Source organism: Cupressus sempervirens, chromosome 5 (genome assembly GCF_028749045.1).
Source record: "Cupressus sempervirens isolate cs-2001-9-10 chromosome 5, ASM2874904v1, whole genome shotgun sequence".
NCBI classification, from domain to species: Eukaryota; Viridiplantae; Streptophyta; class Pinopsida; order Cupressales; family Cupressaceae; genus Cupressus; species Cupressus sempervirens.
The window spans coordinates 532868899-532893632 of record NC_143122.1 but is presented as its reverse complement, the minus strand read 5'-3'; the positions used below and the strand labels follow the sequence as shown (position 1 = coordinate 532893632).

General features: G+C 33.7%; 1 protein-coding gene across 12 annotated transcripts in view; it reads left to right on the top strand.

The window, feature by feature from the left end:
• The first annotated feature begins 16027 nt into the window (after window positions 1–16027).
• Window positions 16028–24734, top strand: part of LOC149557046 (uncharacterized) — a 55537-nt gene continuing 46830 nt past the window's right edge. For 2 of the 12 annotated variants that reach the window (XM_089831693.1, XM_089831705.1), the window contains exons 1-5: window positions 16032–16193; window positions 16493–16571; window positions 18949–19223; window positions 19400–19510; window positions 19739–19897. In XM_089831693.1, coding sequence (XP_089687819.1) covers window positions 16179–16193; window positions 16493–16571; window positions 18949–19223; window positions 19400–19510; window positions 19739–19897 — 639 coding nt within the window. In that variant the 5' untranslated portion in view covers window positions 16032–16178. The other 10 variants (XM_089831694.1, XM_089831696.1, XM_089831695.1 and 7 more) reach the window with 10 other exon arrangements.

Here is a 24734-nt window from a genome sequence, read left to right as displayed (position 1 = left end):
GGAGACAAATGCACAATAATAACAATGATAAAGAAATTCGCTTATATTTCCTAAATTCATCAACAACCAATGAAGTAGTGCTCCTTTTATTCAGACCCAATACTTCCAATATGCATAGTGAATATGATTTCACAGCTCGAACTGTACATCCACCAGGAAGGTTTATCTCTCATTGAATATGAACTTGACCTTTGCATTTATTATTACTTTCACCAGAATCTTCTATAAAATGATGAAGTGTTGCTATCCACACATTACCAAAAGGACTCCTTCCAATTTTATATGTAAGCTTTAAGACACCGAGATTAATCCAAGGATTAGATTGAATGGGTGATGCTGCAATAGTCTTGAGGTTTTTTGCATCTTTATCAAATAACTCATATTCAAAAGAATCTTTCAATAAATATGAACTACTAGTATCGTTGGCCATATTATACCCCTTTATGAATCAAAACCTGTCTTGGAATCAACTCAAATTTAAATGCCGCAGTCATAATAGCATGAGCATTCACTCTTCTGAGAACAACATTCTGCCCAATATTAACAAACTCTAACAATCCACTGGAGCAAGCAGAACATATTTTCAGTCTTATTTTAGTAGCCATCAGGATAGTTGCAATGTTAGGTGCTGACATATGAGTCCATAGCTAGAAGAAAGATCTTTATGTGCCCTCAATAGTAGCATTAATTCTGAAATTGTCTTCCAATACTGAGTCTTTATTAATAATAGTAGTCTTTAAGAGGGTCGGTACTTGAAATATGTCAACAACATATCACAAAAATATTTGGGATAAACTCCAGATGTTGTATTTCTTATAACCATTCTCATTATTCCTTGAAAGAAGTATTGCATGAGGTTCGAACACAGGCTCGTGACACTCATAAACTATCCTTCTATGATCTGCTTGTCTTTGATTATATTGAAAGGTTTCATATCATAATTAACATCTATCATTTGAGCATTTAGAATACATTTTGTTGTTTTTCATATGTATTCATAATAGGGAAAATATCACATGTGTGGGTACATAGTTGCAGATAATTAGTCATTGCTTAGATCTTAAAAGATCTAACCTCTCTTTTTCCCATGTAGGAGAACGAAGACCTAGAGCTGTCAGATCAAGCGCTAGACTAGGAGTAGCAACAAAGATCCCATAACTAGTCAAACGCTAAAAAGGCAATGACTGGTTACCTCGAACTTTATCTTCCTGTGTTGTATTTATCTTGTTCTCAATATGTATGAAAGATAGTAGTTAGACTCACTACTTGTGTGAGATATTTCATTTCCAACATTTTTCCATTCATTTCATACATTGTAAAAATGAAAATTGTACATATCAGTGATGATTTATACAATGAACATTATATCTCTTTTACTCATGATTTCATATATGATTGCAAAATGATGAAATGTGAATAAACAGAAAATGAATGTTTTCTTCTACAAAATTTTCAGCATGTGTACAATTTTAGTAACATTTTTGGTGACCTCTACTATGTGTCTACCTACTTGACATTTGACCAGTTTGCTCTTATTCATTAGGCATAGAGTCTAAAATTATGCATCCCTAGCACCTAGACCTGATAAAAAGTAACTTCTAAAGTTGTTGGTTCAGTTTTGAATGCTTGCACGTGAGCTTAATAGGACCCTTATTAGGTTGACGGATATGCATGATCGAACTCAAGCATCAACTTTAGAAGTCAAAACCATCATAGCTGACCATTTTGGTTATGTGTGGATGAATGCATGGATTTGAATAGATGCATGTATATGGTAGATATATAGATATGCATATATGTATGGTTAGCAACCAGACTTATATAGTTGCAACGATATGTATATGTGTATGTATGTGTGTACTAGGTACAAGTAGACGTTCAAACACATACATTGATGCATGCATAAATGAGATGGGTGGAAATGATAGCTTAACAATGTAAACCAACAACTTGACCAACCTAACACTACAAAACAAGACAAGAAACTAACTTAGCACAGAAAACAAAATTTGACATGTGCTTGGACAACACTTAGGAAAAATGAAACTAACCTAACCTCCTACCCTAGTCTAACTAGCATAGAAGCTTGGTCAAACAAATCCATTCACAGGTTCTGATAAATATCTCTCTTTCCTTCTCAATTTACAATACAATCCACACTCAAAGGTGGTAGAGAATACATGAAAGACATACAGATGACAAAGTAGTTGGTGTACTATATCTAGAATGATAAATGCAAATGCACTCACCTCTTCTAATTGATCAAATGTATTACTACTCAAGAATGCAGGAATGAATATAAAATGCTCCAACTTAGCTACAAATGTGTCTTTAGCTTCATCTTTTAATGGAGGATCATGTTTAATTTCTTGTTCGATTAATCCTTCATTTTTGGCCTCCATTCTTGCTAAGTGCCTCATGGGGCAGCTTTTGGAGATAATAAACTTTGCACTTAACCTATTGGCTCCTCGTTGTGGTTCATCATGACTCCCCTACATAATTTCTTGCCATATCATTTCCTCCTCCTGAGTTAGAGGTCCACCATCTTTTGTCAAAACATTCAATAGCTTATCTAAGCTATCAACCTGTAGAACATTCTCAATAATAGGTTCAAACTTGAACTTAGGTGGAAAATTTTCAAGAGTAGTGTTTTCCAATATAGGACATTGTTCAATAGGCTCACAGCCTAGAATTTCAACAACAAGATTTTCATAGAAATCTTTGATAATGCTATCAAAACACTCCTCTCCTAGAACCTCATCATCATTCATATCTTGAGTGGATACTTTGTCAAGTGTAACTTCATCATTTATGTCCTTCTATTGCAAAGCTTAGATGGATATGTTTTGAACACCAGTACTCTCCTCTTGCTCTATAAATAGGGGTAACTCATCAAAGAAACACATAATGGTTTCTTCTTTACCTATTCCTTTTCCTGTAACTAATGGAGTTTCTTCAATATGTTGTTCACCAACTTGCTATCCCAACTAGGCTTCCACAGTTATTTCTCCATTCCCTAGCTCTGAATGAGCTGCAATGACTTCATTTTCAGCATTTTGACTTTGGATTGGCTCACATGGGGTATCCTTGACAAGATTTGGCATTCCATAACCAGGATACGCAGTCCATGAAAATTGCCATGTTTGTTGAACATCTTGATTACTAATAGATTCTTGATATGACTGAATAGGGGAACTAACAAGATAGCTTGGCTGTCTAAGCTCATTCAAGGGTTCTTTCAAGGGATGCTCTATTGAATTCGCTGAACTATGAGCTTGATCAACATGAAAATGAACTATTGATTGAGTCCCTAGCTCTTGTACTCATGCAAGTAGCAATCTTATTTTCTCTTCCTTCACTCAAATTTTCTGAGCAAGTACTTCTTCATGATGAGCCTGATCCTCCTTGTTCTTCATGAATTCATTAACTAGGAGTTCCACTTTCTCTCACTATACTCCTCTAGCTTTTTGTCATGAAATTCTTCATGAACTCTTAATGCTTGGTGAACATTCTTTTCATGCTACAAATTTTGTGCTTCTAACTCTTTTGCATGAAACTCTTCATTGGTTGTTAATGTTCTTTGAAAATCTTCTTCTTTTGTAGCTACAACAGCAGTAACCTTTATAATTTCTTCCTCATGAATTGTCTGCAATGTTGCAAGATTGCTTGTAAGGGTTGCTTGACTTTGTTGTTGTCCTATAATGACCTCTTCATACTACTTCCATTTGGCATCAAATTGCTCCTTTTCTTGTGTTCACATATGCTTTTTTTGTGTCTCCAACAGTTCTTCATAGTATTTTCTTGGCTTTTCCATCTCTTTATGAAGTTGCTCTTGAATAACCAACATCTCTTGTTATTGGGTATGAGCTTGAAAACTAGGCTCTTGTTGGTGCATATCAAATCTGTGTTGCTCTTCTAAGTGATGCATCTCTTCATGAGGCTATTGGTACGCATGTTGATGCTTCCAAAATCCTTCAGTAGTGGTGGGTGGATGGTGAGCATAAGATGAATGTTGTTCTTCAAATTTTGGCATGAAACTAGCAATACAACCATTTTGAGATGACTGAAATTCAGAGAATGGAGGAAGAATTTCATGAAATAGAGGATGGTAATCCATTTTAAGCGTTGAATCTACTTAAAACTAGTAGATATGATCTCTAAGTCACCAGATATACAAAATAATGACCTCTCAAAAGTCTACAACCTGCTGGATGCATATCGAAACCAACAAGAACTATGAGAATTATGAGAAATATGACCTTCATGTCCCACCAGGCGTGCCAAAACTATTAAGTATCAAAATTTGCACCCAGTATTGAACTAAAAAAGTTCAGTAATTCTGACCTAACATGGGAATCACTTCACTACGTTGGACAAGCAAATAAAGTGAGACCTCTGGGTTCTAGGTCAGCTCCTATTAAATATTTAGTGAAATCTTCATGAACTTAATCTAAACTTGTAGGAAAAAGGAGAGAAATTACTAAAAATAAACCTAAAACCTAAAGTCTAAACTAAGAGATGGGTGATACAGCAAAAGTGATAATGGAAATTCATATACACTTGACAGAGAAGGATTATACAACTACTTGATGTACAACAAAACACATCTTTCTGTAAAGATTTGCATAAATAATTTATAATAAGGTTTTAAGAATGAATTAGTAAAATGAGAAATACAGACACCTCTCTTTAACCAATATCACTTTTAAAAAACACAAATTATAACCTGCAAATAGACTTACTCTCCTACAACTAGGTGTTGGAATGAGATGAAATAACAAGGAATAATGACAGTTCACAAGTTATTCTATCAAATCATTCTAATACTACACACAGAACTGTAGGAAGAAAGAAGGCTTAAAATTGACACAAAATAGCATAATGACAACTATTGTTATTTGTATTGAACTTCCAAAAATGAATTACGAATTCTACAAATAAAGTTAAGGACTTAGAAAAATAGTCACAAAAACTCCTTTACATAATCAAAACTCCTAAGATGAGTACAAAATACTCACTAAATACAAACTCAACCCCTTTGGTTGAATGCAGAAAGATAGCACAAAAAAGGGGACTTAATAACTCATTAAATTAAGTCCTAACCCTAAGAAAGTCCCACTAGCTCATAATTAACCCCCTGACTCACTCAAAAGTGCCCCAAAATTGCTCTAATAGGTCATAAAGATGTTTAAACTACCAAGGTGGAGTCAAATTCGACCTCCAAACTTTTCCCTAAAAAGGCTCCTAATGTTTCCAACTGATTCTCTTAAAGATCATAACATGAGAATAAAATGACTCATCCTTCTTTTGCATTAATGATAGAAAACATTAAGTGATTTATAATTATATCACTTCAATAATTTTCTTAACAAATACAAATTTATGCAAAAAGAAAGGATTAACCAACATTAAAAAGCCCTCACCATGACACAATATAAACATAAAGTTTAAAGGGAAAAAATCCCATAAAAGACCCCCCTTGCGGATTTCAAAGAATATGAAATATGGAAAAGGTACGTTAAATTTTTTGAATACCCTAACTCCTTTTCATTTTGCATTTTCACATTAAGAAGCATCTAGATCTGCGATGAAGAAGTAAGGGTTTTACTGGTTTTTTCCATGTCGCCATTATTGAATCTTGCTAGTCTTTGAGGATGAAAAACAACAGTCTTCAAGTCGCCACTATGAAGGATGCTAGAAGGTATGTTGTTCTTGGTTTTCATATTTTGTTGGCTGCCATTATGTGAACTTAAGATTAAAATTTTTCCTTCATCAGTATAAGATGTGGGTATTTGTTTGCCTTTGAATATGAATTCACTACAGGAGTTGGAAGGTTTTGTTGTTTTATATGCATATTATTTGTTGTTTGGGTTTCTCTGCATATTTTGTTATTTCCTTTTGGCCACCATTATATGAATCTTGGTTGGAAACATGTGTATTTGAAATATTTGCCACACTCTCCTTTTCCATGCAATTTGAAGCCCTTCTCTTCCCTAGCATTATAAACTTGAGGGTTTTAATGTGAGATTCAGTCATTGCTCACGGCTGTAGTATTAATGCATCTATTGGCTGTATATGAAGCCACCTTTGTTATGGAGATTTTTTTGGTTAAAACCAAGTTCTAAAATTATCATCCATTGTTTTGTTTTCAAGCTTGACACTTAATGTTCTAATTCTACTTTAGACTTGCCCATCTCATTATTTTTGCTTGCACGATCACTAGCCTCACATTGCTGGAAAGATATTTCTAGATGTCTTTTTTTGAACATCAACTGTCCCTTCCAGCTATGTCTTTGCACAAGTTGATCAACAAGTTCATTTTCAAAATTAGTATAATTTTATGTACAAGAGGTTGAATGACATTTTGTTCAAGTATTTCTGAAGTGGAGTACCCATATAATATCCTAGCAGAATGATTCCAATTTTATTTGTTGTATCTATTTCACAAAACATGCTGCCTACAAGGGTAACTCGCCAAGCTATAAGTACTTGTTTACAGTGAAGGAATATGGAAATGTTCTTTTAAAACCTTTCATCTATTTCAATATCTCCATCAGGTCACTGCCACATGCCAAATTTGAATCTAGATCAAGCTCTCTTTTCTCCACACTTTCAATTGCAAGAGCCCACTCTTAATGTTTTCAAATTGAAATTATCTCTGACATATCTCCAAAGAATGTATAGGAGAATCTTGTTCGAGAGTGAAATGCATAGTGATAAAGAAATTCGATTATCTTTCCTAAATTCATCAACAACCAATGAAGTAGTGCTCCTTTTATTCAGACCCAATACTTCCAATATGCATAGTGAATATGATTTCACAGCTCGAATTGTACATCCACTAGGAAGGTTTATCTCTCATTGAATATGAACTCGGCCTTTGCATTTATTATTACTTTTACTAGAATCTTTTGTAAAATGATGAAGTGTTGCTATCCACACATTACCAAAAGGACTCCTTCCAATTTTATATGTAAGCTTTAAGACACCGGGATCAATCCAAGGATTAGATTGAATGGGTGATGCTGCAATAGTCTTGAGGTTTTTTGCATCTTTATCAAATAACTCATATTCAAAAGACTCTTTCAATAAAGATGAACTACTAGTACTATTGGCCATATTATACCCCTTTATGAATCAAAACCTATCTTAGAATCAACTCAAATTTAAATACCACAGTCATAATAGCATGAGCATTCACTCTTCTGAGAAAAACATTCTACCCAATATTAAAAAACTCTAACAGTCCACTACATTAAGCAGAACATATTTTCAGTCTTATTTCAGCAGCCATCAGGATAGTTGCAATGTTAGGTGCTGACATATGAGTCCATAGCTAGAAGAAAGATCTTTATGTGCCCTCAACAGTAGCATAAATTCTGAAATTGTCTTCCAATACTAAGTCTTTATTAATAACAGTAGTGTTTAAGAGGGTCAGTACTTGAATATGTCAACAACATATCATAGATATATTTGGGATAAACTCCAGAGGTTGTATTTCTTATAACCATTCTCAGTATTCCTTGAAAGAAGTATTGCATGAGATTCAAGCACGAGTTCGTGAAACTCATAAACTATCCTTCTATGATCAACTTGTCTTTGATTATAATGAAAGGTTTCATATTAGAATTAACATTTATCATTTGAGCACTTAGAATATATTTTGCTATTTTTCATATGTATTTGGAATAGGAAAAATATCACATGTGTGGGTACATAGTTGCAGATAATTAGTCATTGCTTAGATCTTAAAAGATCTAACCCCTCTTTTTCCCATGTAGGAGAATGAAGACCCATAGCTGTCAGATCAAGTGCTGGACCAAGATCAACAACAAAGATCCCATAACCACTCAAATGTTGAAAAGGCAATGACTGGTTACCTCTAACTTTATCTTCCTGTGTTGTATTTTTCTTATTCTCAATATGTATGAAAGACAGTAGTTAGACTCACGATTTGTGTGAGATATTTCATTTCCAACATTTTTCCATTCATTTCATACTTTGTAAAAATGAAAATTGTACATATCAGTGATGATTTATACAATGGACATTATATCTCTTTTACTCATGATTTCGTATATGATTGCAAAATGATGAAATGTGAATAAATAGAAAATAAATGTTTTCTTTTGCAATTCTTTCTATGATGTTATTTGAAGTAAAATTTTCAGCATGTGTAAATTTTTAGTAACAACACTCACATGGAAATTCACTTCTCCTATTCTCGAGAGCATTTGCTAGTTACATCAATACTGCATAGTAGTGAAAAATCGTGGAATACAATACATATGTATTCAAAAGTGAACAACCTTATTTAGTTCATTGAAATTAAAGTGTCTCCTCTATTACAATACCAAGAAGAGAGATTGTCAAATGGTCACCTATGTCTTTTCAACTACTTAATCACATTGTCAAATATAAATTGTATGCTACTAGTCTTGATTAATAATTCACTATATAAATAGTTTTATTCATCTTTAGTTAAATAACTTTTCAACCATTTTGCTTTGATTGTTTTTATTCTTGAGATAAACTTATATGTATAAGTCAAATGAATATAGGTATTTAATTATTTGTTACAATTTTTTAAAATGCAAAAAGATTACAATTGAATTTTTGATGAATAGTCCCTTCTCTATCAGTTAAACATTAAAGTTATATATTCACAAAAAGGGTCTAGGAGATACGAAGATCAACCTGCAAAAGTTCACATAACAAAGCCAGAAATCTAATAGTTGTTCATAAAAAAAATTAAAAAAAAAAACTGCCCTCAAGTGGCTAAGGCAGTGCTAGTTGAGGGAGGTGGATCCTATTGTTAGAGTGGGGTTGTTGTTACACCAAATGATTAATCTATCAATGTTTGATACAACCACTCAACTTATAGTACATAGGAGGCAATTAAGCCCTTGTCACAAATCCTAAGGGGAGTGTTGTACAAATTTCCAACAATCTCCCCCTCAATGTTACCTAAGGGTCTGAGGATTCGAACCTATGACCAAGCTTTGATACCACTGGTTAGAGTGGAATTGTCATTACACCAAAAGATTGATATGTCAATGTTCGATACAACCACTCAAGTTATAGTACACATGAGGCAATTAAGTGCTTGCCACGAATCTTGAGGGGAGCATTGTACAAATTTCCAACACCTATCAATCATTAAAACCCATACATCAATGCAGTTGGTGAGTTGCTCAAGAGGAGTCCACTCATTAGCAACATCTTTCTATTTATCTTCTTCACCGTCCACCTTGGGAGGTGAAATCACTAGGTCCAAGTGGGGGAATGACCACTTGGGATCTATACAATTGAATTGTAAATGATATATGAAGATTATAAAATGAAATGCTATGATATGTTAGTTATTTATTATGATTTAAAAAAATTATAGTACATAAAAATTAATAGAAATTGAAGTAAAAATATTATCATAAATAAAATTTAATATCCTGAATTTGTTTGTTTACAACTTCTTGCCAGGAACTTGTTAGGCCCAATCATAAAATATTTTTTCTCGCTTTTTTTTTCGATGCTGAACTAATTTTTAAAAATTTCTAAAACATCTGCAAATTATATTAGCTATTAAAATTTGATTAGTTTGAAAAAGGAAACAACTCGGTAAAACTACAATTTTAGGCATGTTTCAACAAGGTTGTCAATCTTGTTGCTAATATGGGAGATTGCCCCTAGCCATATCATTGAATGCAAGAATTTTTTTTGGTTTCATATCACACCAATTTTTTTGGAAGAATGAAAGACAATTCTAAGATGAGGAACTTTACAAAGATCATAAAATGATAAAACCTATTACATATTTTTGTTTTAATGTGCTCATATCTATTAGCATGTAGACCATTAACAATTTTGATAAAGAGTACAAATGAATATGGTTGCTTGTATTTTGTTTTTTTGTGAATTTTTATTTGGTAAAATCTCATTTTTGGTTGGGAGAGTTTAAATAATGTTATTTGGCTTATAAAAAAATGTGGGGGGTGATTTTGTTTAATTGTTTTGAAATATAATTTATTTACGTAAGAACATCTATCCCTAGTTGATTAGTTATTTGTTTTCAACAATTGTCAGCCAATATATTATAAGATAGGCAGTTGAACTCCATATTTCTACCCTAGAATTGAAGAGTTTCACTATCCTTAAAACTATTTAAAGGAAAAGTTCACTTTCTAAAGGCTAATTAATTTTATTTTTTACATCATTGGCTTAATGATTTTTATTTAGTTACTACTTTATTTTTAATTTAGTACATCTAAAAAATATTACTGCATTTGAAGATTTATAATTGATTTTGATGACATAATTTTTCTCTATAAAAATATTTTTTAGAACAAAACTAATAATCATATAGGAGATGCCAATTAAGAGTTTAATTAGGTTTTAGTCTTCTATTTTGCATCTTAGATTTAATAGTGGTGATTTTGGTCTAGAGTGATTAATCCACATTCTAATCAAGAATTTTTAATTTTAACATGTAATTCTTAGTTTTATTTCTTGATTAAAACATAAGTATTTTGAAATAAATAATAATTTTCATATTTGATATAATAGTTTTAGATTATGATAAAAGCAAGTTTTGAAGGGACTCGAAACCCTTTACAAAAAACTAAAGATAAGCAATAAAGCACCACCAAGTTTTACAAGGATCTAAAACCTAAAGTTTAGAAATAAAAAAACTAGGTTTTACATGGATCTAAAACCAAAAGTTTAAACCATAAAAAATGACTAGGTTTTACAAGGACTTGGAACCTAGTTTTAAACAAGCTGGAAAGAAAAAAGAAAAAAACCAAGAAAACTGCCCAGACCAACAACCAGCAACCTCGCTCCACAACTAGCACCTACAAAAGCTCTTTGATAATGTTTGCCACCTCTTTACCTGCTTTTGCAGTTCTCTAGATAATGCTCGTCGGAGAAACAAGAAGGAGCCTCAAGAGCCTCAATGTATTTTTTCCTTGTGCTCTACCTAGTTCTCTTACAAGGACCACCTAGACTCCCCATCCCTGCATTACCAGGAGACATTATCTCCTCATTACTCTTCTTATCCAGACTGGTCGCCACAACACACAGACTAGACGTGACATGTTCCATTTTTTGACTACTTTCCTTTATAAGGTAATAAAGCTCCTGCTCATATTCTTTAAGCTTATCAGGGATGTTACCAATTTGCACTTCCATCTGAATTCTCCTAGTGCATTCAATGTTTGATTCTTTCTGCATAACCCCCATTTTCTTCTTGAGAGCCATTATTTCATTATACAACCAAGAATCACTCTAAAGAGAAGTTTTTGCTTTAAGTTTAGTAGTGTGAAGAAAGGAGAGCTTAGCATCCTGAGAGTCATCCCTCCTGTTATCAACATCCCTAGGCTTAGAACCAACTGCAGTGGTCACAGTATTGGTCTGGGTATCAGTCTTAATGTCCATATTCTCCATCCTTTTCTCATTTTCTTCTTTACTCTGGCTATTGTCCTTACCCACAAGGCCTTTTTCTTCAATCTCTTTACTAGTATCCTCCTCCATTTTCTCCTCACAGGCATTATGAGAAGGGTGATCACTCTATTTTTCATCATCCTCCCCAAGGGATTTTGACCCAACATTCGAGTTTGTATTTCTATCCTTACTTACCTCCACATTGTCTTTATCGGTTGATAGTCCTTTACTCTCGGAGTAACTATCCAGGTTAGAATTGAGATCCCCCATTCCCTTTTTCTCATCATTATTCGAATTCTTAGATTCAGTAATCTCATCAACATGTTTCTTAGTCCTCTCCCATTTGAAAACCTTCTTGCTATCACTAGCCCCTTCTTCCACTTTAATTCTCTTAGAGTGGGGAGCATTACCAGACCCTTTCATTTTCTCAAGAACTGGTGAGGGCTTTATAGCCTTACTTTTACAATAGTTTTCAATGAGTAAAATTAAACCTTCATGAAGCACGGGATGCGACTCTTTCTTCCTATGTGCATAAAGGCTTAAAAGTAGAGAGTATCTTAGAAAAAATGGAAAGGAAATCCTATCTTTGTGCCTAAAATGATTTAGAAAAACAAAGTAAAATTTATGGACTTTCTTAGCCCTACCATATATTGATATAACATTTATTAACTTAAAAAAATTTAAGTTTCCAAAACAAAGTTGTAGTGTTTAGTACTTATTTAAAAATACAATATTTGAACAAAGTCAACATATGACTTTTAATGAAATGTTTAGATTAAGGTAAAAACAAATTTTGAGGGCACCCAAAACCCCTTACAACTACCTAAAAGATATATGATAATTGTACCTCAGGTTTTACAATGACCTGGAACTTAAAGTTCACAAAACATCAAAAGCCAAGCTTTACAAGGACCTAGAACCTACCAAAAAGAAAATCAAAGTTCAAAACCAGGTTTTACAAGGACTTGGAACCTAAAGAAAATAGTTTAACAAAAGCTGGAAATGAAACAACACTACGAAAACTAAGACCAACAACCCAACCAAAGACCAGAACCAATGGTTAAACTAACTCTTTGATAACCTTCGCTAATTCCTTACCAGCCTCCACAGTACTTTGAAGGGTTTCTTCTACAACAACACTTGGAGTAGCAACCACAAATTTCTTAGTGTTTTGTCTAGTTCTTTTACTAGGGCCACCTGAGATCTTGACAACAATAGGAGAAATAATCTCCTTGTTACTTCTTTTACCCATACTTGCAGTGACAACACATAAATTGGAAGTAATTATTTCCATATGTTGCTCACTATCCTTAACTAGTTGGCGTAATTCCATTTTATAGGCCTTCAACCTCTCGAGGATGTTACCTACTTAATTCTCCAACTAGACTCTTTATTTTTTCTTCATCCAAATCTCTCTAGAGCTCTCCCATTTTTTCTTAAGAACAACAATTTCATTATAGAGCCACGAACAACTTGGAGAGATGCACTAGCTTTCAACTTAGCCTTATGGAGAAAAGATAGCTTCACCATATTATCATCTTTGGCCTCATCATTAAACCTTTTCTCTGAATCGGTAGTCATTTCCTAGGCACCCTTCAGATGTAACTAATCTTCATTATTTAAACCCTCTTGAGCCATCATCTCCTTTTGGTTCTCCTTATCCAAATCCTACTCTTTAACCACAAGGGCTTTACCCTCAATATTCTTCTCCTTGTCAGTGTCCACCATAAGCTTGACATCCATTAACTCCATTTTAGTGGGTATAGGCCTTTCAATTTGAGTCAAAATTCTCTCATTCTGACCCGTAGGTTCTGAAATTGACTTTGACTTTGTATTCCCTTCTTCACTACTTTCCCTATCATTTTTAACCAAAGAGATACCCCGACTGCTAAAATACCCATCCAAATTTGAACTGAGATCCCTAGTCTCCATTTCATCCTCAACATCTTCACTTTTCTCAGACTCCATAGCTTCCCCATTAGCCTTTTTAGAATTCTCAGCATTACTCTCCTTCTTTTTACCCTTATTGTCACTATAACCCTCCTCATTTTTGGCAATGTTGCTTCTAATTTTCTTAGCACTTATCTTATGAAGAGGCTCATTCCTAATCAATTTCCTTTTCTTTTCCACTATAGATGAAAGGTTCACCACATTTTTTCTACAATGTTTCTCAATCAACAAAATAAACCCTTCATGGAGCATGAGTCTAGAATATTTCTTTCTATGGGCCTAAAGACTATTCAACGAAGAAAATCTCAAATAGTAGGGAAAGGACAATGTATCCTTATACCGAAAATGGTTCAAAAATAGAAAATGGAATTTATGAACCCTTTTCAATTTGCCATCCAAAATAAAATACGCACGGACACAAGATAAAACATCTTGTCATATTACCTTAATCTACTCCAAGTTGTAGAAATCCCCAATCTTCACAAACTTCTTTTCCTCATCTTCACTTTTTGAATTTTTTTTGAAAGCCACATTTGATATATTGGTTTCCTTTTTGAATTTCAAGCCCTCCATAGAAAGAAGGCCAGTTATCTCTACTATAAACTTCTCCATCAAATCCATTGTTACCCCATGAAGAGTAACCCTTTCCTTAGACCAATTCTTGAAGAAGTAATCAATAATGTGGGGTTTGAAATTGTGCAATTTCTCAATATATGCTGTCCCTTTTCCCTTTTGAAGAATCTCCCACACCACACATTTAACTTTGAATGAAATGTTAATTATAAGTATTTTGAAATAAATAATAATTTTCATATAGATATAACAGTTATTAAGTTTAAAAACTTAATTTTGAAAACAAAGTTGTAGTGTTTAGTAATTATTTAAAAATAAAATATTTGAACAAAGTCAACATTTGACTTTTAACTAAATGTTAATTGAGTGTGCTTCAAATTGATTTTTATAAAGTGTTTGAGTTCCTTTTATAATTTTTACATTGATATAAAAAATGATTAAGCTTAAAAAATTAAACAAAGTTGTAATTTTTAGCAATTACTTAAAAATAAAAATTCGAACTTAGCCAACATTTGACTTTTAATGAAATGTAAATTAGATTACATCAAATTGATTTTTATACCAAGGATTGAGTTATTTCTATATTATATATAAATCAAAGTAGAATTTTTAGTGATAATTTTATTAATAAAAGATAAATTGAATATACACAATTTAATAATTTAAAAATCATTTCTATGAACTTAACCACACAAAAAACATGCAACTAATAGTTTATAATACATGCACCCTCAAGATTAGTGAACTTGGCATACATTATAACAATTTTGGTTTGTAACTAGACATGATATATAAAGCCCATGAGAGCAAGGAGTGAATGAAGTCATTTTCCTTGTGGGAGGAATCTAGATATTCATACCTTGTTGCAGAAAGGAAAACATATGTGGTAAGTGTCTTAGTGTATAACAAATGCATCTTCCTCGATATAGGATTATTTTCATCAAACTGCAGTTTGTTAATACCATGTAAACACTGCATCCAACGAGACCATATTTCTCGAAATCGTCCATTCAGAATGATTTGCATGCCTTGTCTATGCTTTTGCATTTTGCATATATGTCGACCAGAGCATTTCCACAACTAGCGATGGACTTTCATACCCTGTTACAAAGCTCCCATTTTGGCACATGCGGTGAGTCTTGTGCCTATGCAAATATGAACTATTTTCTGTAGAGGTGGGAGAAAATGGTTTGAATTTTTTAAACTTTGCAAATAAAAATGGGGATCAGTAACCACCAAACACGACAGATGGAAAAGCGAGTTGCAACAAAAGCCAATGCATGAACAGAAACATAACTAGGCCCAACCAACCACCAACATCACTTATTTAAGCCAATCACGTGGAGGAAAGCACCGACAATGAAGATGAATTCTATGGTCGTCCCATTCAGGCTTGGAATTTGATGGCTGCCCTTGCTGTAATATGATTTTTTCATGATTAAATTTATTTCATACCTTTCATTTTACATTTTAAGAAAATGGTTGAGTGTCAACTTTTTTATTTTAAAGTAATTTAATAGATCATTTTAAGTTTAAATATTTTATAGTTTAGAAAATAATAAATATTAATTAGTAATATATGCAAATTTTGTATGAATAACATATAATTATAAATTAATAATCTATACAAAATTTTCAAATAAAAGAAGCAAGTTTCTACGTTCATGTATTAGTAAAAAAAAATAAAAATACATATGTAATATAGTAAATTATTAAAAATAAGTTCTTAAAATTCATTATATTCTATTTCAACAAATTTCTAAATTAATATAAATATGCAATCATCAAAATACAAAATAGAAACAAGAAAAAAAGAAGAGAAACATATAATTATATTCTATTTCAAAAGTTTCTAAAAATATAAATATGCAATTATCAAAATACAAAATAAAAATATATTTTTAATAAAAAGAGAAAAAGGGAAAAAGAAAAACATATAAATATAAAATAGGATATATTTATCATACATATATATAATACATATTATGAAATCTCATTTATAGATATTAAATAATATGAAATCTCATTTATAGATATTAAATAAAATAGTAAGTAGGTCCAGTAATAAATTTATTATGTAGAATTTTAGGCTCTTACACGGCCAATACAGCCATCAAATTGCAGGCCTTGTCCCATTGGTTCTATGTGAACCATAGATGTCAAAGTTCAGGTCATGCCCTTTCAGATTGGAAACGGCTACGGTGTAATAATGACCGATGGAGAGTGAAAAGGTCTGTACCTGGCGTTTTAGAGAGAAAAATGATGTACCAAATTATATCATGATTTATCTGAATGTAATTACTACTTAATTTGGACTTAAGCTTCAACCACCCACTGGGAGTAGTGGTTCAGATGAAACTTTTCTGTTATTCGCGTTCTTAATTTTCAAAAATTTTCCAATCAAACTTTTTCCCGATTTGCCGGGTTTGTCAATTGGATTGACCACTTAGCTTCCATACGTCGAGTTGTTGAAGAAAGATTGATTTTCCTTTCGTTCATTCATTTTAATGTTCTGCCATCACTTTTTCACTCGGAAAGGAAGACTAAATTTGCTCGCTGTGGGATCTTTGAGAGGGGCTTCGCCCCTAAGGCCTTCGACCAATATCTAGGTGAATTTGGCTCTGGATTCTTTTCCTATTATGCGTACGTAATCTATTTATGCTTCTCGTGCCTCTATTCGTAACTGCAGCTAGGAGGCTCTTCGGAAGCTGATCACTTCGATCTATTCACAGGAGATTAATTTCACCAAAATAAAAGTTTTAATAGAGGAAAACAAATATGGAAACAAGTAAAGACCTAGAAACCAAATTCTCTGGATGATCACGAGAAAGGAAAGTGAACACAGTGTGAGGGTACAATTTGACGGAGAAAATACTTCTTTTTCCCAAGTTGAAAATAATTTAACAAATTAGATATGCATCATCTTGAAATAAGTGTTTACTTGTTTATTAACTATTTAATCGAGGGATTCTATAGAGTCCACAAGTTCAATAAAATGGCTAAGAAGCTGAAAACACATATTCACTGAAATTCAAGAACTAGCAAACTGCCTTGTCACGCTGGTAATTGTGAGGCTAACCATCTACCCGGAAGACTGCAAGAACAGTTAACAACCGCAAGCAAGAAATAATCGGAGTACGATTCTCAGCCATAGTTTTAAGGCAAACCAGAGGGCAGTATGTTATGAATATACATGAATTAAGCAAACACCAGCCTAATTCCCTTCACAACCTTACAAAAACAACACCAATAAAAAGTTAAGGAGGAGCTCAGGTAAAACCCTACTGTCCAAGCCATGATGCAGCAGCACCATTCCAATTCATCGTCTCCTCCACTGCATGTTTTCTTGCTCTGGCACACAGGTTCAAAGCTGATAACCAAGAGCTAAGAAAGTTATCTGTACAAATTTTGGCCCCGTAAACTGATTTGTTTGCATAAGACTGGAATACTGTGATTGCTAGTAAATTCCAGTCATCTCTTACTGTGCGTGAGCATCTACTCTACCAAAACTTTACCCATGTCAGTACAATAGGTTCGAATCGTATTGACCTCATGTTGTAGAGAATTCAACTTCTCCAACTCAATACCAGATGTCCTATCTTGCCGTGCCACTAGAGTCTTCAGAATTAAGTCCAAAATTTGTAGAAGGGTAAGCTGACATACTTCCCAAAAGTTTCAGCAGCAACATTTGTAGGAACGAAACCGTAGGAGTTGCATCTGGAACCCCAATTGCCAGTTCTGAAATAAAATGTTGGTGTACTATTGCTTTAGATCATTAAGTGACTTGCATACCAATACCAGGCTCCACCATCACTGCTTTATATTATCGTAGAGTATTGCAGCAGAATATAGGGGCTAGACAATTATCTGTCGCCATTACCTTTCTTCTCAGATCCCCTTATTGGTCATCCATTCCTTTTGTGGGCCATGAGAAAAACACAAAGAGCCCCCATGCATGAGACACCTGTCAGCCAGCTCACTGGAACAGACCTACAGAGACTCAAACATTGAGAGCCAATACTTGAACAGATAGGATTAACAACCATGTTAAATAAATTTGATCCCTTTTCATATGTGTCTACAAGGCTCTCTGACTGGACCACAATACATCCTCCAACATTGGAAAAAAAGAAACAGAAACACAATTGCCAACCTTCACTATTCGTTAGGACAGTATAATTAATGAAGAGTTTGAGGAGGCTTATAACACAGATGCTGTTTTGGTGTCTCCCATGAATTTGAAAGGTGGCTATAGAGAGCTGTTAAAGGATCTCGACTGACTTCAAAATTAGCGAAAACGTCTCCTGCTACATTTAATTGGAGTGTACAATTTGAAACCTAACATTGATAAACTTAAGAGCCCAGCAACAGAGCTTCTTTTACATAATGCTTCAACCTCCAATCGGGAAAGGGACATTATGCATGACTTTAATCGAATTAACAAGAAGGAATCACCTTCCACTATATGATTATCCACCCTTCTTGAAGCCATAGATACCATACCTGCCACTAAGGCTTGCTCCTTCATCTCATTGTTCGATTTGATTTCCACGAAGAGGGAGCCCCAATGCATTAATTCACCATTTGCATTTTTTCCACATTTCCTTGGCAAGCGCCATTTTAAAAATTTAATTTTACATAATTCTCAGGGGAACTACTGAGTTTGGAGAGCATTTGCAACAGTTTGTGTACTTTATTTTTTCTAGTATTATTTTCTGTCACCCCTTGAGTGAAGGGTAGTGCTTATTTTTATTATTAAGTATTCTGTCTTTTTATTAGTAATGCTTGTCTTTTACAGTGACATTTTAGGGAAGTTTTTTCAATAAATTCTGTTCTCATTGTATAACCTAATGTGTGTTATCATTCACTATTTGGATTTTCAACATGTCTGTGAATTTTCCTTGTTTTATATTTGGAAGGAAATGGTTTGCTCGAATGTCAAATCAAAACTTATGGACAGTATTGGTGATGGTTGCTATTAAGCAGAAATGGAGATCGTAAAAAAGCCAAATTTCATAAATTTCTCTTATCTGATGGATGAGAGGAAATTATTGAGTTGGAGAAACTTATGCAACATCCGTAAAGATAAATACTTTATGAGCACAGTAGTACACCCAAACTGTGGGATCCGTCACTGCCAAACAAGCTTATGCAACTTTGCAAATTTCTACAAAGCTGCATATAGGACCAAACAAGTGGAATGTTTTAAGTCATTCAGCAAGAGGCTAAAGGGAACTCGAGGGAAAGCGCATGTTCTTCTGGTAGGATGTTTGACTGACTTTCTACTATGTTGTCTAATAACCGTACTATATCATTAAGTAGGAACTAAAAGCTGCCTTCTTTATTATTTGCAAAAGATTTTGTTTTTCCATTGAATGCTAGATTATCTTATATTCTCTAGTAGGCACTGATCATTCATATTGATGAGTGCATTCAGTCTGTTCAAGCATCATTGGATGATGAGTTTCGTTCCTCTCAAAATATTGCAATCAGTCTGTACAGGCGATACCAGAATGTTATAAACCGTGGCTGTGGTGACAACCTTAGAGTATGTCCACTGATCTGATCTTTGATTGATATTATTTGCTAATTGATTGTGATGAATGGGACCAAAGGATGGGTTACTACTATTGCTTTCAAGGACACCTAGTCATAGAGTTGGAGTGGTAATTAAAGTTTGATAATTGGTGTCAGAATGAAGGTAAACTTTTTAGATGTTTTTCTTTGAGCATTTAATGTCCAATGCTTCTGAACAAATTGTTCTATTTATCTTTAGGAGTTTGTCAAAGCTGGGGTGACTGCTTATGCCGTGGGATGCACAGATGAAGGCTTGCGCAAGGAACTTCTTAGATTAGAAGTATCGGATGTCCAAGTAGAAGATATGTCTAACAGTGGTGGTCGCACTGGACTAAAGTTCAAAATTACTGCCGAAGAGGTGAGGACATTTTAGCCTGGGAATTCATTCTTCCCATGGTAAGATGGGAATTTTTCTTTGGATGCTTGTAAAATTCTTCCCTTACATCAGTATTTAGCGTGAAATGTCATTTGGAAATTATATTGCTGCGCTGTCAGACTTTGCAGCCCTCGTGATTGTACACATTTTTCTATGAGATATTAATTTAGTTTGGTAAGAAAATTTGGGGGAAACTCACGCGGGAAGGCACAAAGATTCAGGACAAGGTGTGCAAGTCAAATACAAACAGAAAATCATATTTTATATGCCCAAAAAAGTGAAGAATCAATCTATATAAACACAATTGTTAGCATTTTGATTCACATCTTTTAATACAACACAACATGGAGCAAATGAGTTGTCATACTGCTATTTTTGAATTAGAAGGGGAACCTACCTGTCAATTACAACTAACCTAAAATTAGACAATATGTAATTACAATGTATAACATCCATAGCAACTTTTGGGGTGATTCATGTTCATGCTGAATGTACATGTAAATGTTTATCTTTCTAATTTTGCCCAGGGTAGAAGGTTAAGGCACTCCTTCCACACTAGGCAAAGGATTTTATGCTTTTGGATAGTAAATACATTATAAAGCTAGCCGCTTGCATTGTTTAGCTAAATGTGTAAACTAAAGTTCCTCACTGAACAATATAAGTACACATTCAGATTGAATAGACTAATATATTAATATTGATGGCTTTGATAAAGTAAATGAAGGACTTGGTACAAAGCCATGATATCCAACTTCGAAAAGCTTTTCAATACAAAGTTTGAAAATTTGGCAGAAACCATTTAATGTACCTTAGCACAAAAAAAATACATTCAATAGACACTTAGGACCAAGATATGCATAGAAAATCCCATTGAGAAATAAACATTGAATTTTGGATCAATGATCACAAGTAGTTAATGAACAATTTTAGCAATATTTAGGCTTGTGAATAACCACTGATCAAAGTAAGTGTGAATAGACAATAATTATTCATACTATTTACAACAGTTTCATGAAAATAAGTTATTGCACTTCTACCCAAACTATGATTGCTTTCATGATCTACAAGTTTTATTGCTAACTAATCCTATCCACTAATTCTATTTCTGAAACCAGGTGACCTTAAATTAAGTGGTAAATTGAATTTAGTACAAACTGCAGCGTAATGCTTAAATCTCTTGTAAGGTAATAGATCTAAAAATACATGACCTATTAAAAGGTGGCTTTAACCTATAAGTATTGAATGCTAAAAATGGCATGGGATCCTTGCAAAAAACATTGTGACCAGTAAAAATAACACAGCTTGTAAATATATTTGGCTAAAAATAGTAAACTTTCAAGTATGCTGTCCTTGTTAAAAATGTTGACAACTAAATATGGTGCAGTGGGCTAAGAATAGACTAATATATAGGCGACTTTAGATTACTTTGATGGATTTTGAAACTTTTCCTCCAACCAGGCTAACCCTATGAAAAACTTTGAAAATCTACTTATACATTCCTCATTTATGGAGGTGCATCCCTATTGGCAGGTTATAATGTCCCCTTTTGGGAATTTCCGTATTTTATCTGATTTTTGAAACAAAACACAAAATTTCAATTCGTACTTGTCAAACCTTCTATGGTTGGAAAACAATCTCAACTTCACCCCACACTAGGAAAATTCACATATAGATGATAGTTAAGTTATAACACTAAGTAAAATGTTGGTTAAGTTCTGTAACAGGCAATAAATGTGGATTAAATTTGCCCAAACTGAAGTTGAACTCTTCTGCAAGGCTGGCACAACCAATTGAAGACTGGAAAGTGATTCAACAGTGAAATGTAGGGTGGATATGTGTTCCCTAATGCTGATACACCCTCCAAGTATGACTTGAAAGGCTTGAGGAGTCATTGCTATGGCATATCAAAAGGCCTCTTCTTTGTTATATATGCTGTTGAATACTGCCAGGGTTTATCGAAAAGTCTCAACACGTGTTCTGAGCATTGTATGTAACATTTGTTATTATTCCATAAAGGAATTTCCGTATGGCTGGGTTTTTTACCGTCAAGTGGAGGGCTTTCCTAGGTTCATTATTTGATCTTTTGCTGCTTATTTCAATCCTGGCATAGAAACATTAACAAAACAAATTCTCAAAATTGCTAGTTTCAGCGTAGTAACAACATGCAAACTTGCAACTTAACCTAAAATGCTGATTTCATTGTAGTGAGTGACAACATGCAAACCTAATGCTTGACTTATAAATGCTGATTTGATGCTGTGTTGCAATTTTCTTGCAAATATGAATCAATTAATTGCAATCAACAAGCTCAAATATGATCCTTGGGTAGAATTTCCTCAGTAGATATGAGTGCTTTCATCTTCAATCCAATTATTGTAAAACCAAGAGGTTTTTCATCTGCTAAGTTCTCTAAAACAACTGAGGATTTCATCCTTGGATGCAAACTTAAACAAAATGCTTAGTTTTGGAAATTGAATGGCAAAATACTGACAAAAACATCAGATGCCAAAAGAATACAAGCACCCTCCTTTTCTAGTTCTTGAGATGGGACCATAAAGGATACTTTTTATTTTATTTTATTATAAGTCTTTAAATTTTAAAATTTTTCTCAATGCTGAAAACACTTTTTATTACAACAATAATATTATTTTAGAGGTTAGAAATTACTAGGTCCAACTTAAAGTAATAAATTTGGGGATATGCTAGAGGTCTTCTTCATGGCTCTATTTCCAAGGGCACATGACATAGGTGCACATCTGCTTTGTATTGGCATAAGCCTAAGGCATTAAGACAAAACTTTTGAGAAAAAATACCTCCTTTGTATTGGTGCATGCCATTGCCTAGGCAAGCATCTATATACATTGGACTTGAAATTTTGTAGTTTCTACAAGGCTTCATGTGCCCACCTCAAAAGAGACTCCTATCATGAGTGGAAATAATAGCAAGTGATGGGGAAGCAAATAAAGTGATTTTTTTTAAGGGCGGTGATCTTTTTAACAAACCAACGATCAAGGCAATGATGAACAGCGAACAGCGATCAAGTTAATAACAAATAGTGACCTTATGAGATGATTAAAGTTGTTAACAAAACATGAAAAGGTGTGATCAAGGAAAATAAACAAATTGTTAATTACTGATTAAGCAAGAGGCATGTCTTTGTAATATCCCAAACAAGGATATTGTCTCAAATCTGATTTATGTTTTCAATTTAGGATGTTTGACATTTTGTCGATATTGGATACATATTTAGTCTTGCAATTTAAACATTCCTTCAGTTCTACATATATGCCTTAGAGATATATATGGAATTAAAAATAGCAATGCTTGAATTTTAATAATGCAATTTCAAACTATGCTCATTAAGCTTAATCCGCTGTATATTTGCATACAAATGAGTACAATACCAAATATTAATATATGCAATACTATGAATTTGATTTGATTTAGGAACCTAGAAATCAATTTGCAGCCCACATGAATCCTCCAATATGAATCACATTTGTTAAATTTGAAGCATCCTTACTCAACATGTTGCTTGGGAATAAAACACTGACACTAGAAGACAAGAATGTGCCCTTCTATTATTGACCCCTTTTTAGGAGACAAGAGAATAATGGAAGGTTGACCTATCATTTGGTTCCTGTAGGCCAACAAAGTGTGAAGGGAAATTAGTACAGGGGATGAGAGAGCTATGCAGTAGCTTTTTAGGCTGATTTGGGTAGTTGATGACAGTCTCTCTAAAATTTAGGAGGGATCCCTAATTTTTAGGGATTCACCGGGAGTGGTCTTGGAGACATTCAAGGAACTCCGGGACCATTTTGGTGATTTTGAGTGCCATTCCAATTTTTAAGAAGGCACTCCTATATTGTAGGAGGAACTCCCAGTTCAGTGGCAGTGGCTCCAGAGGAACATACATCAAAGGGCATTCTCAAGGTCTCACTTTAGGGTTGATAGGATCATTTCTCTTCATTTGATGAGTGAGAATCCCTAGATTTTAGGGAGAACTAGCAGTTAGGTTGACTACCTGGGGGACCGAGGAGCTGAGTAGGGACCCCTTGGACAATATTCAGTATTTTGTGTGCGATGTTCTTAAACTTTAGGGCAAGCTCCTATTTTCTAGGAGGAATTGCCAGTCAGTCTGCATGGGCTCAGATAGCAGAGATAATCACAACATTACAGACGAATTTAGATTCTGAGCTCTAGATGAAATATTTAAATATTTCATAAGTTTGATTTTTAATAATATAATATGAAATTTGATATTATAATCACTTTATATTAAATTGAGTTATAATAATTTATTGGCCCTCCTTCCTATGCATTATAACATATAATGTTATAATTAATAAAGGGGCCAACTTGAATAATGCAGAATTACCCCTCGTGTTTGGATTTTCTTAAGGAGGCATAAATAAAATAAAGTTATTTTCTTAATAAAGAGGGCAATGAAACCCTGATTAAAAAATAGGGTTGAGGCTGAAAACAAAAGTGAACAACAACAAATTCTGGCCTCATTTTTCATATCCAAGAATATAATTTTTTTAACAGGTTTGAGAAGGACTCTTGGAGATGGTTTTTGCAACATTTTTTTATCTTAGGAGCAAAAACGCTTGAGAACTTCCAGGTTGGACGTCACCCCAGCTTGTCGAAAGTAGGATTTCATTGTTTTCAGCTTATTGAAGCATGAAATGTCCCTTTTCTGATTTTATATGATATTTCAAGCCTCCAATCAGATTTTCAAAATCAAACAACCAATATTACAAAGATCCACCAATTTCTCAATAAACCCCAAATCGGTTATGTCCGAAATAGTGCCAAA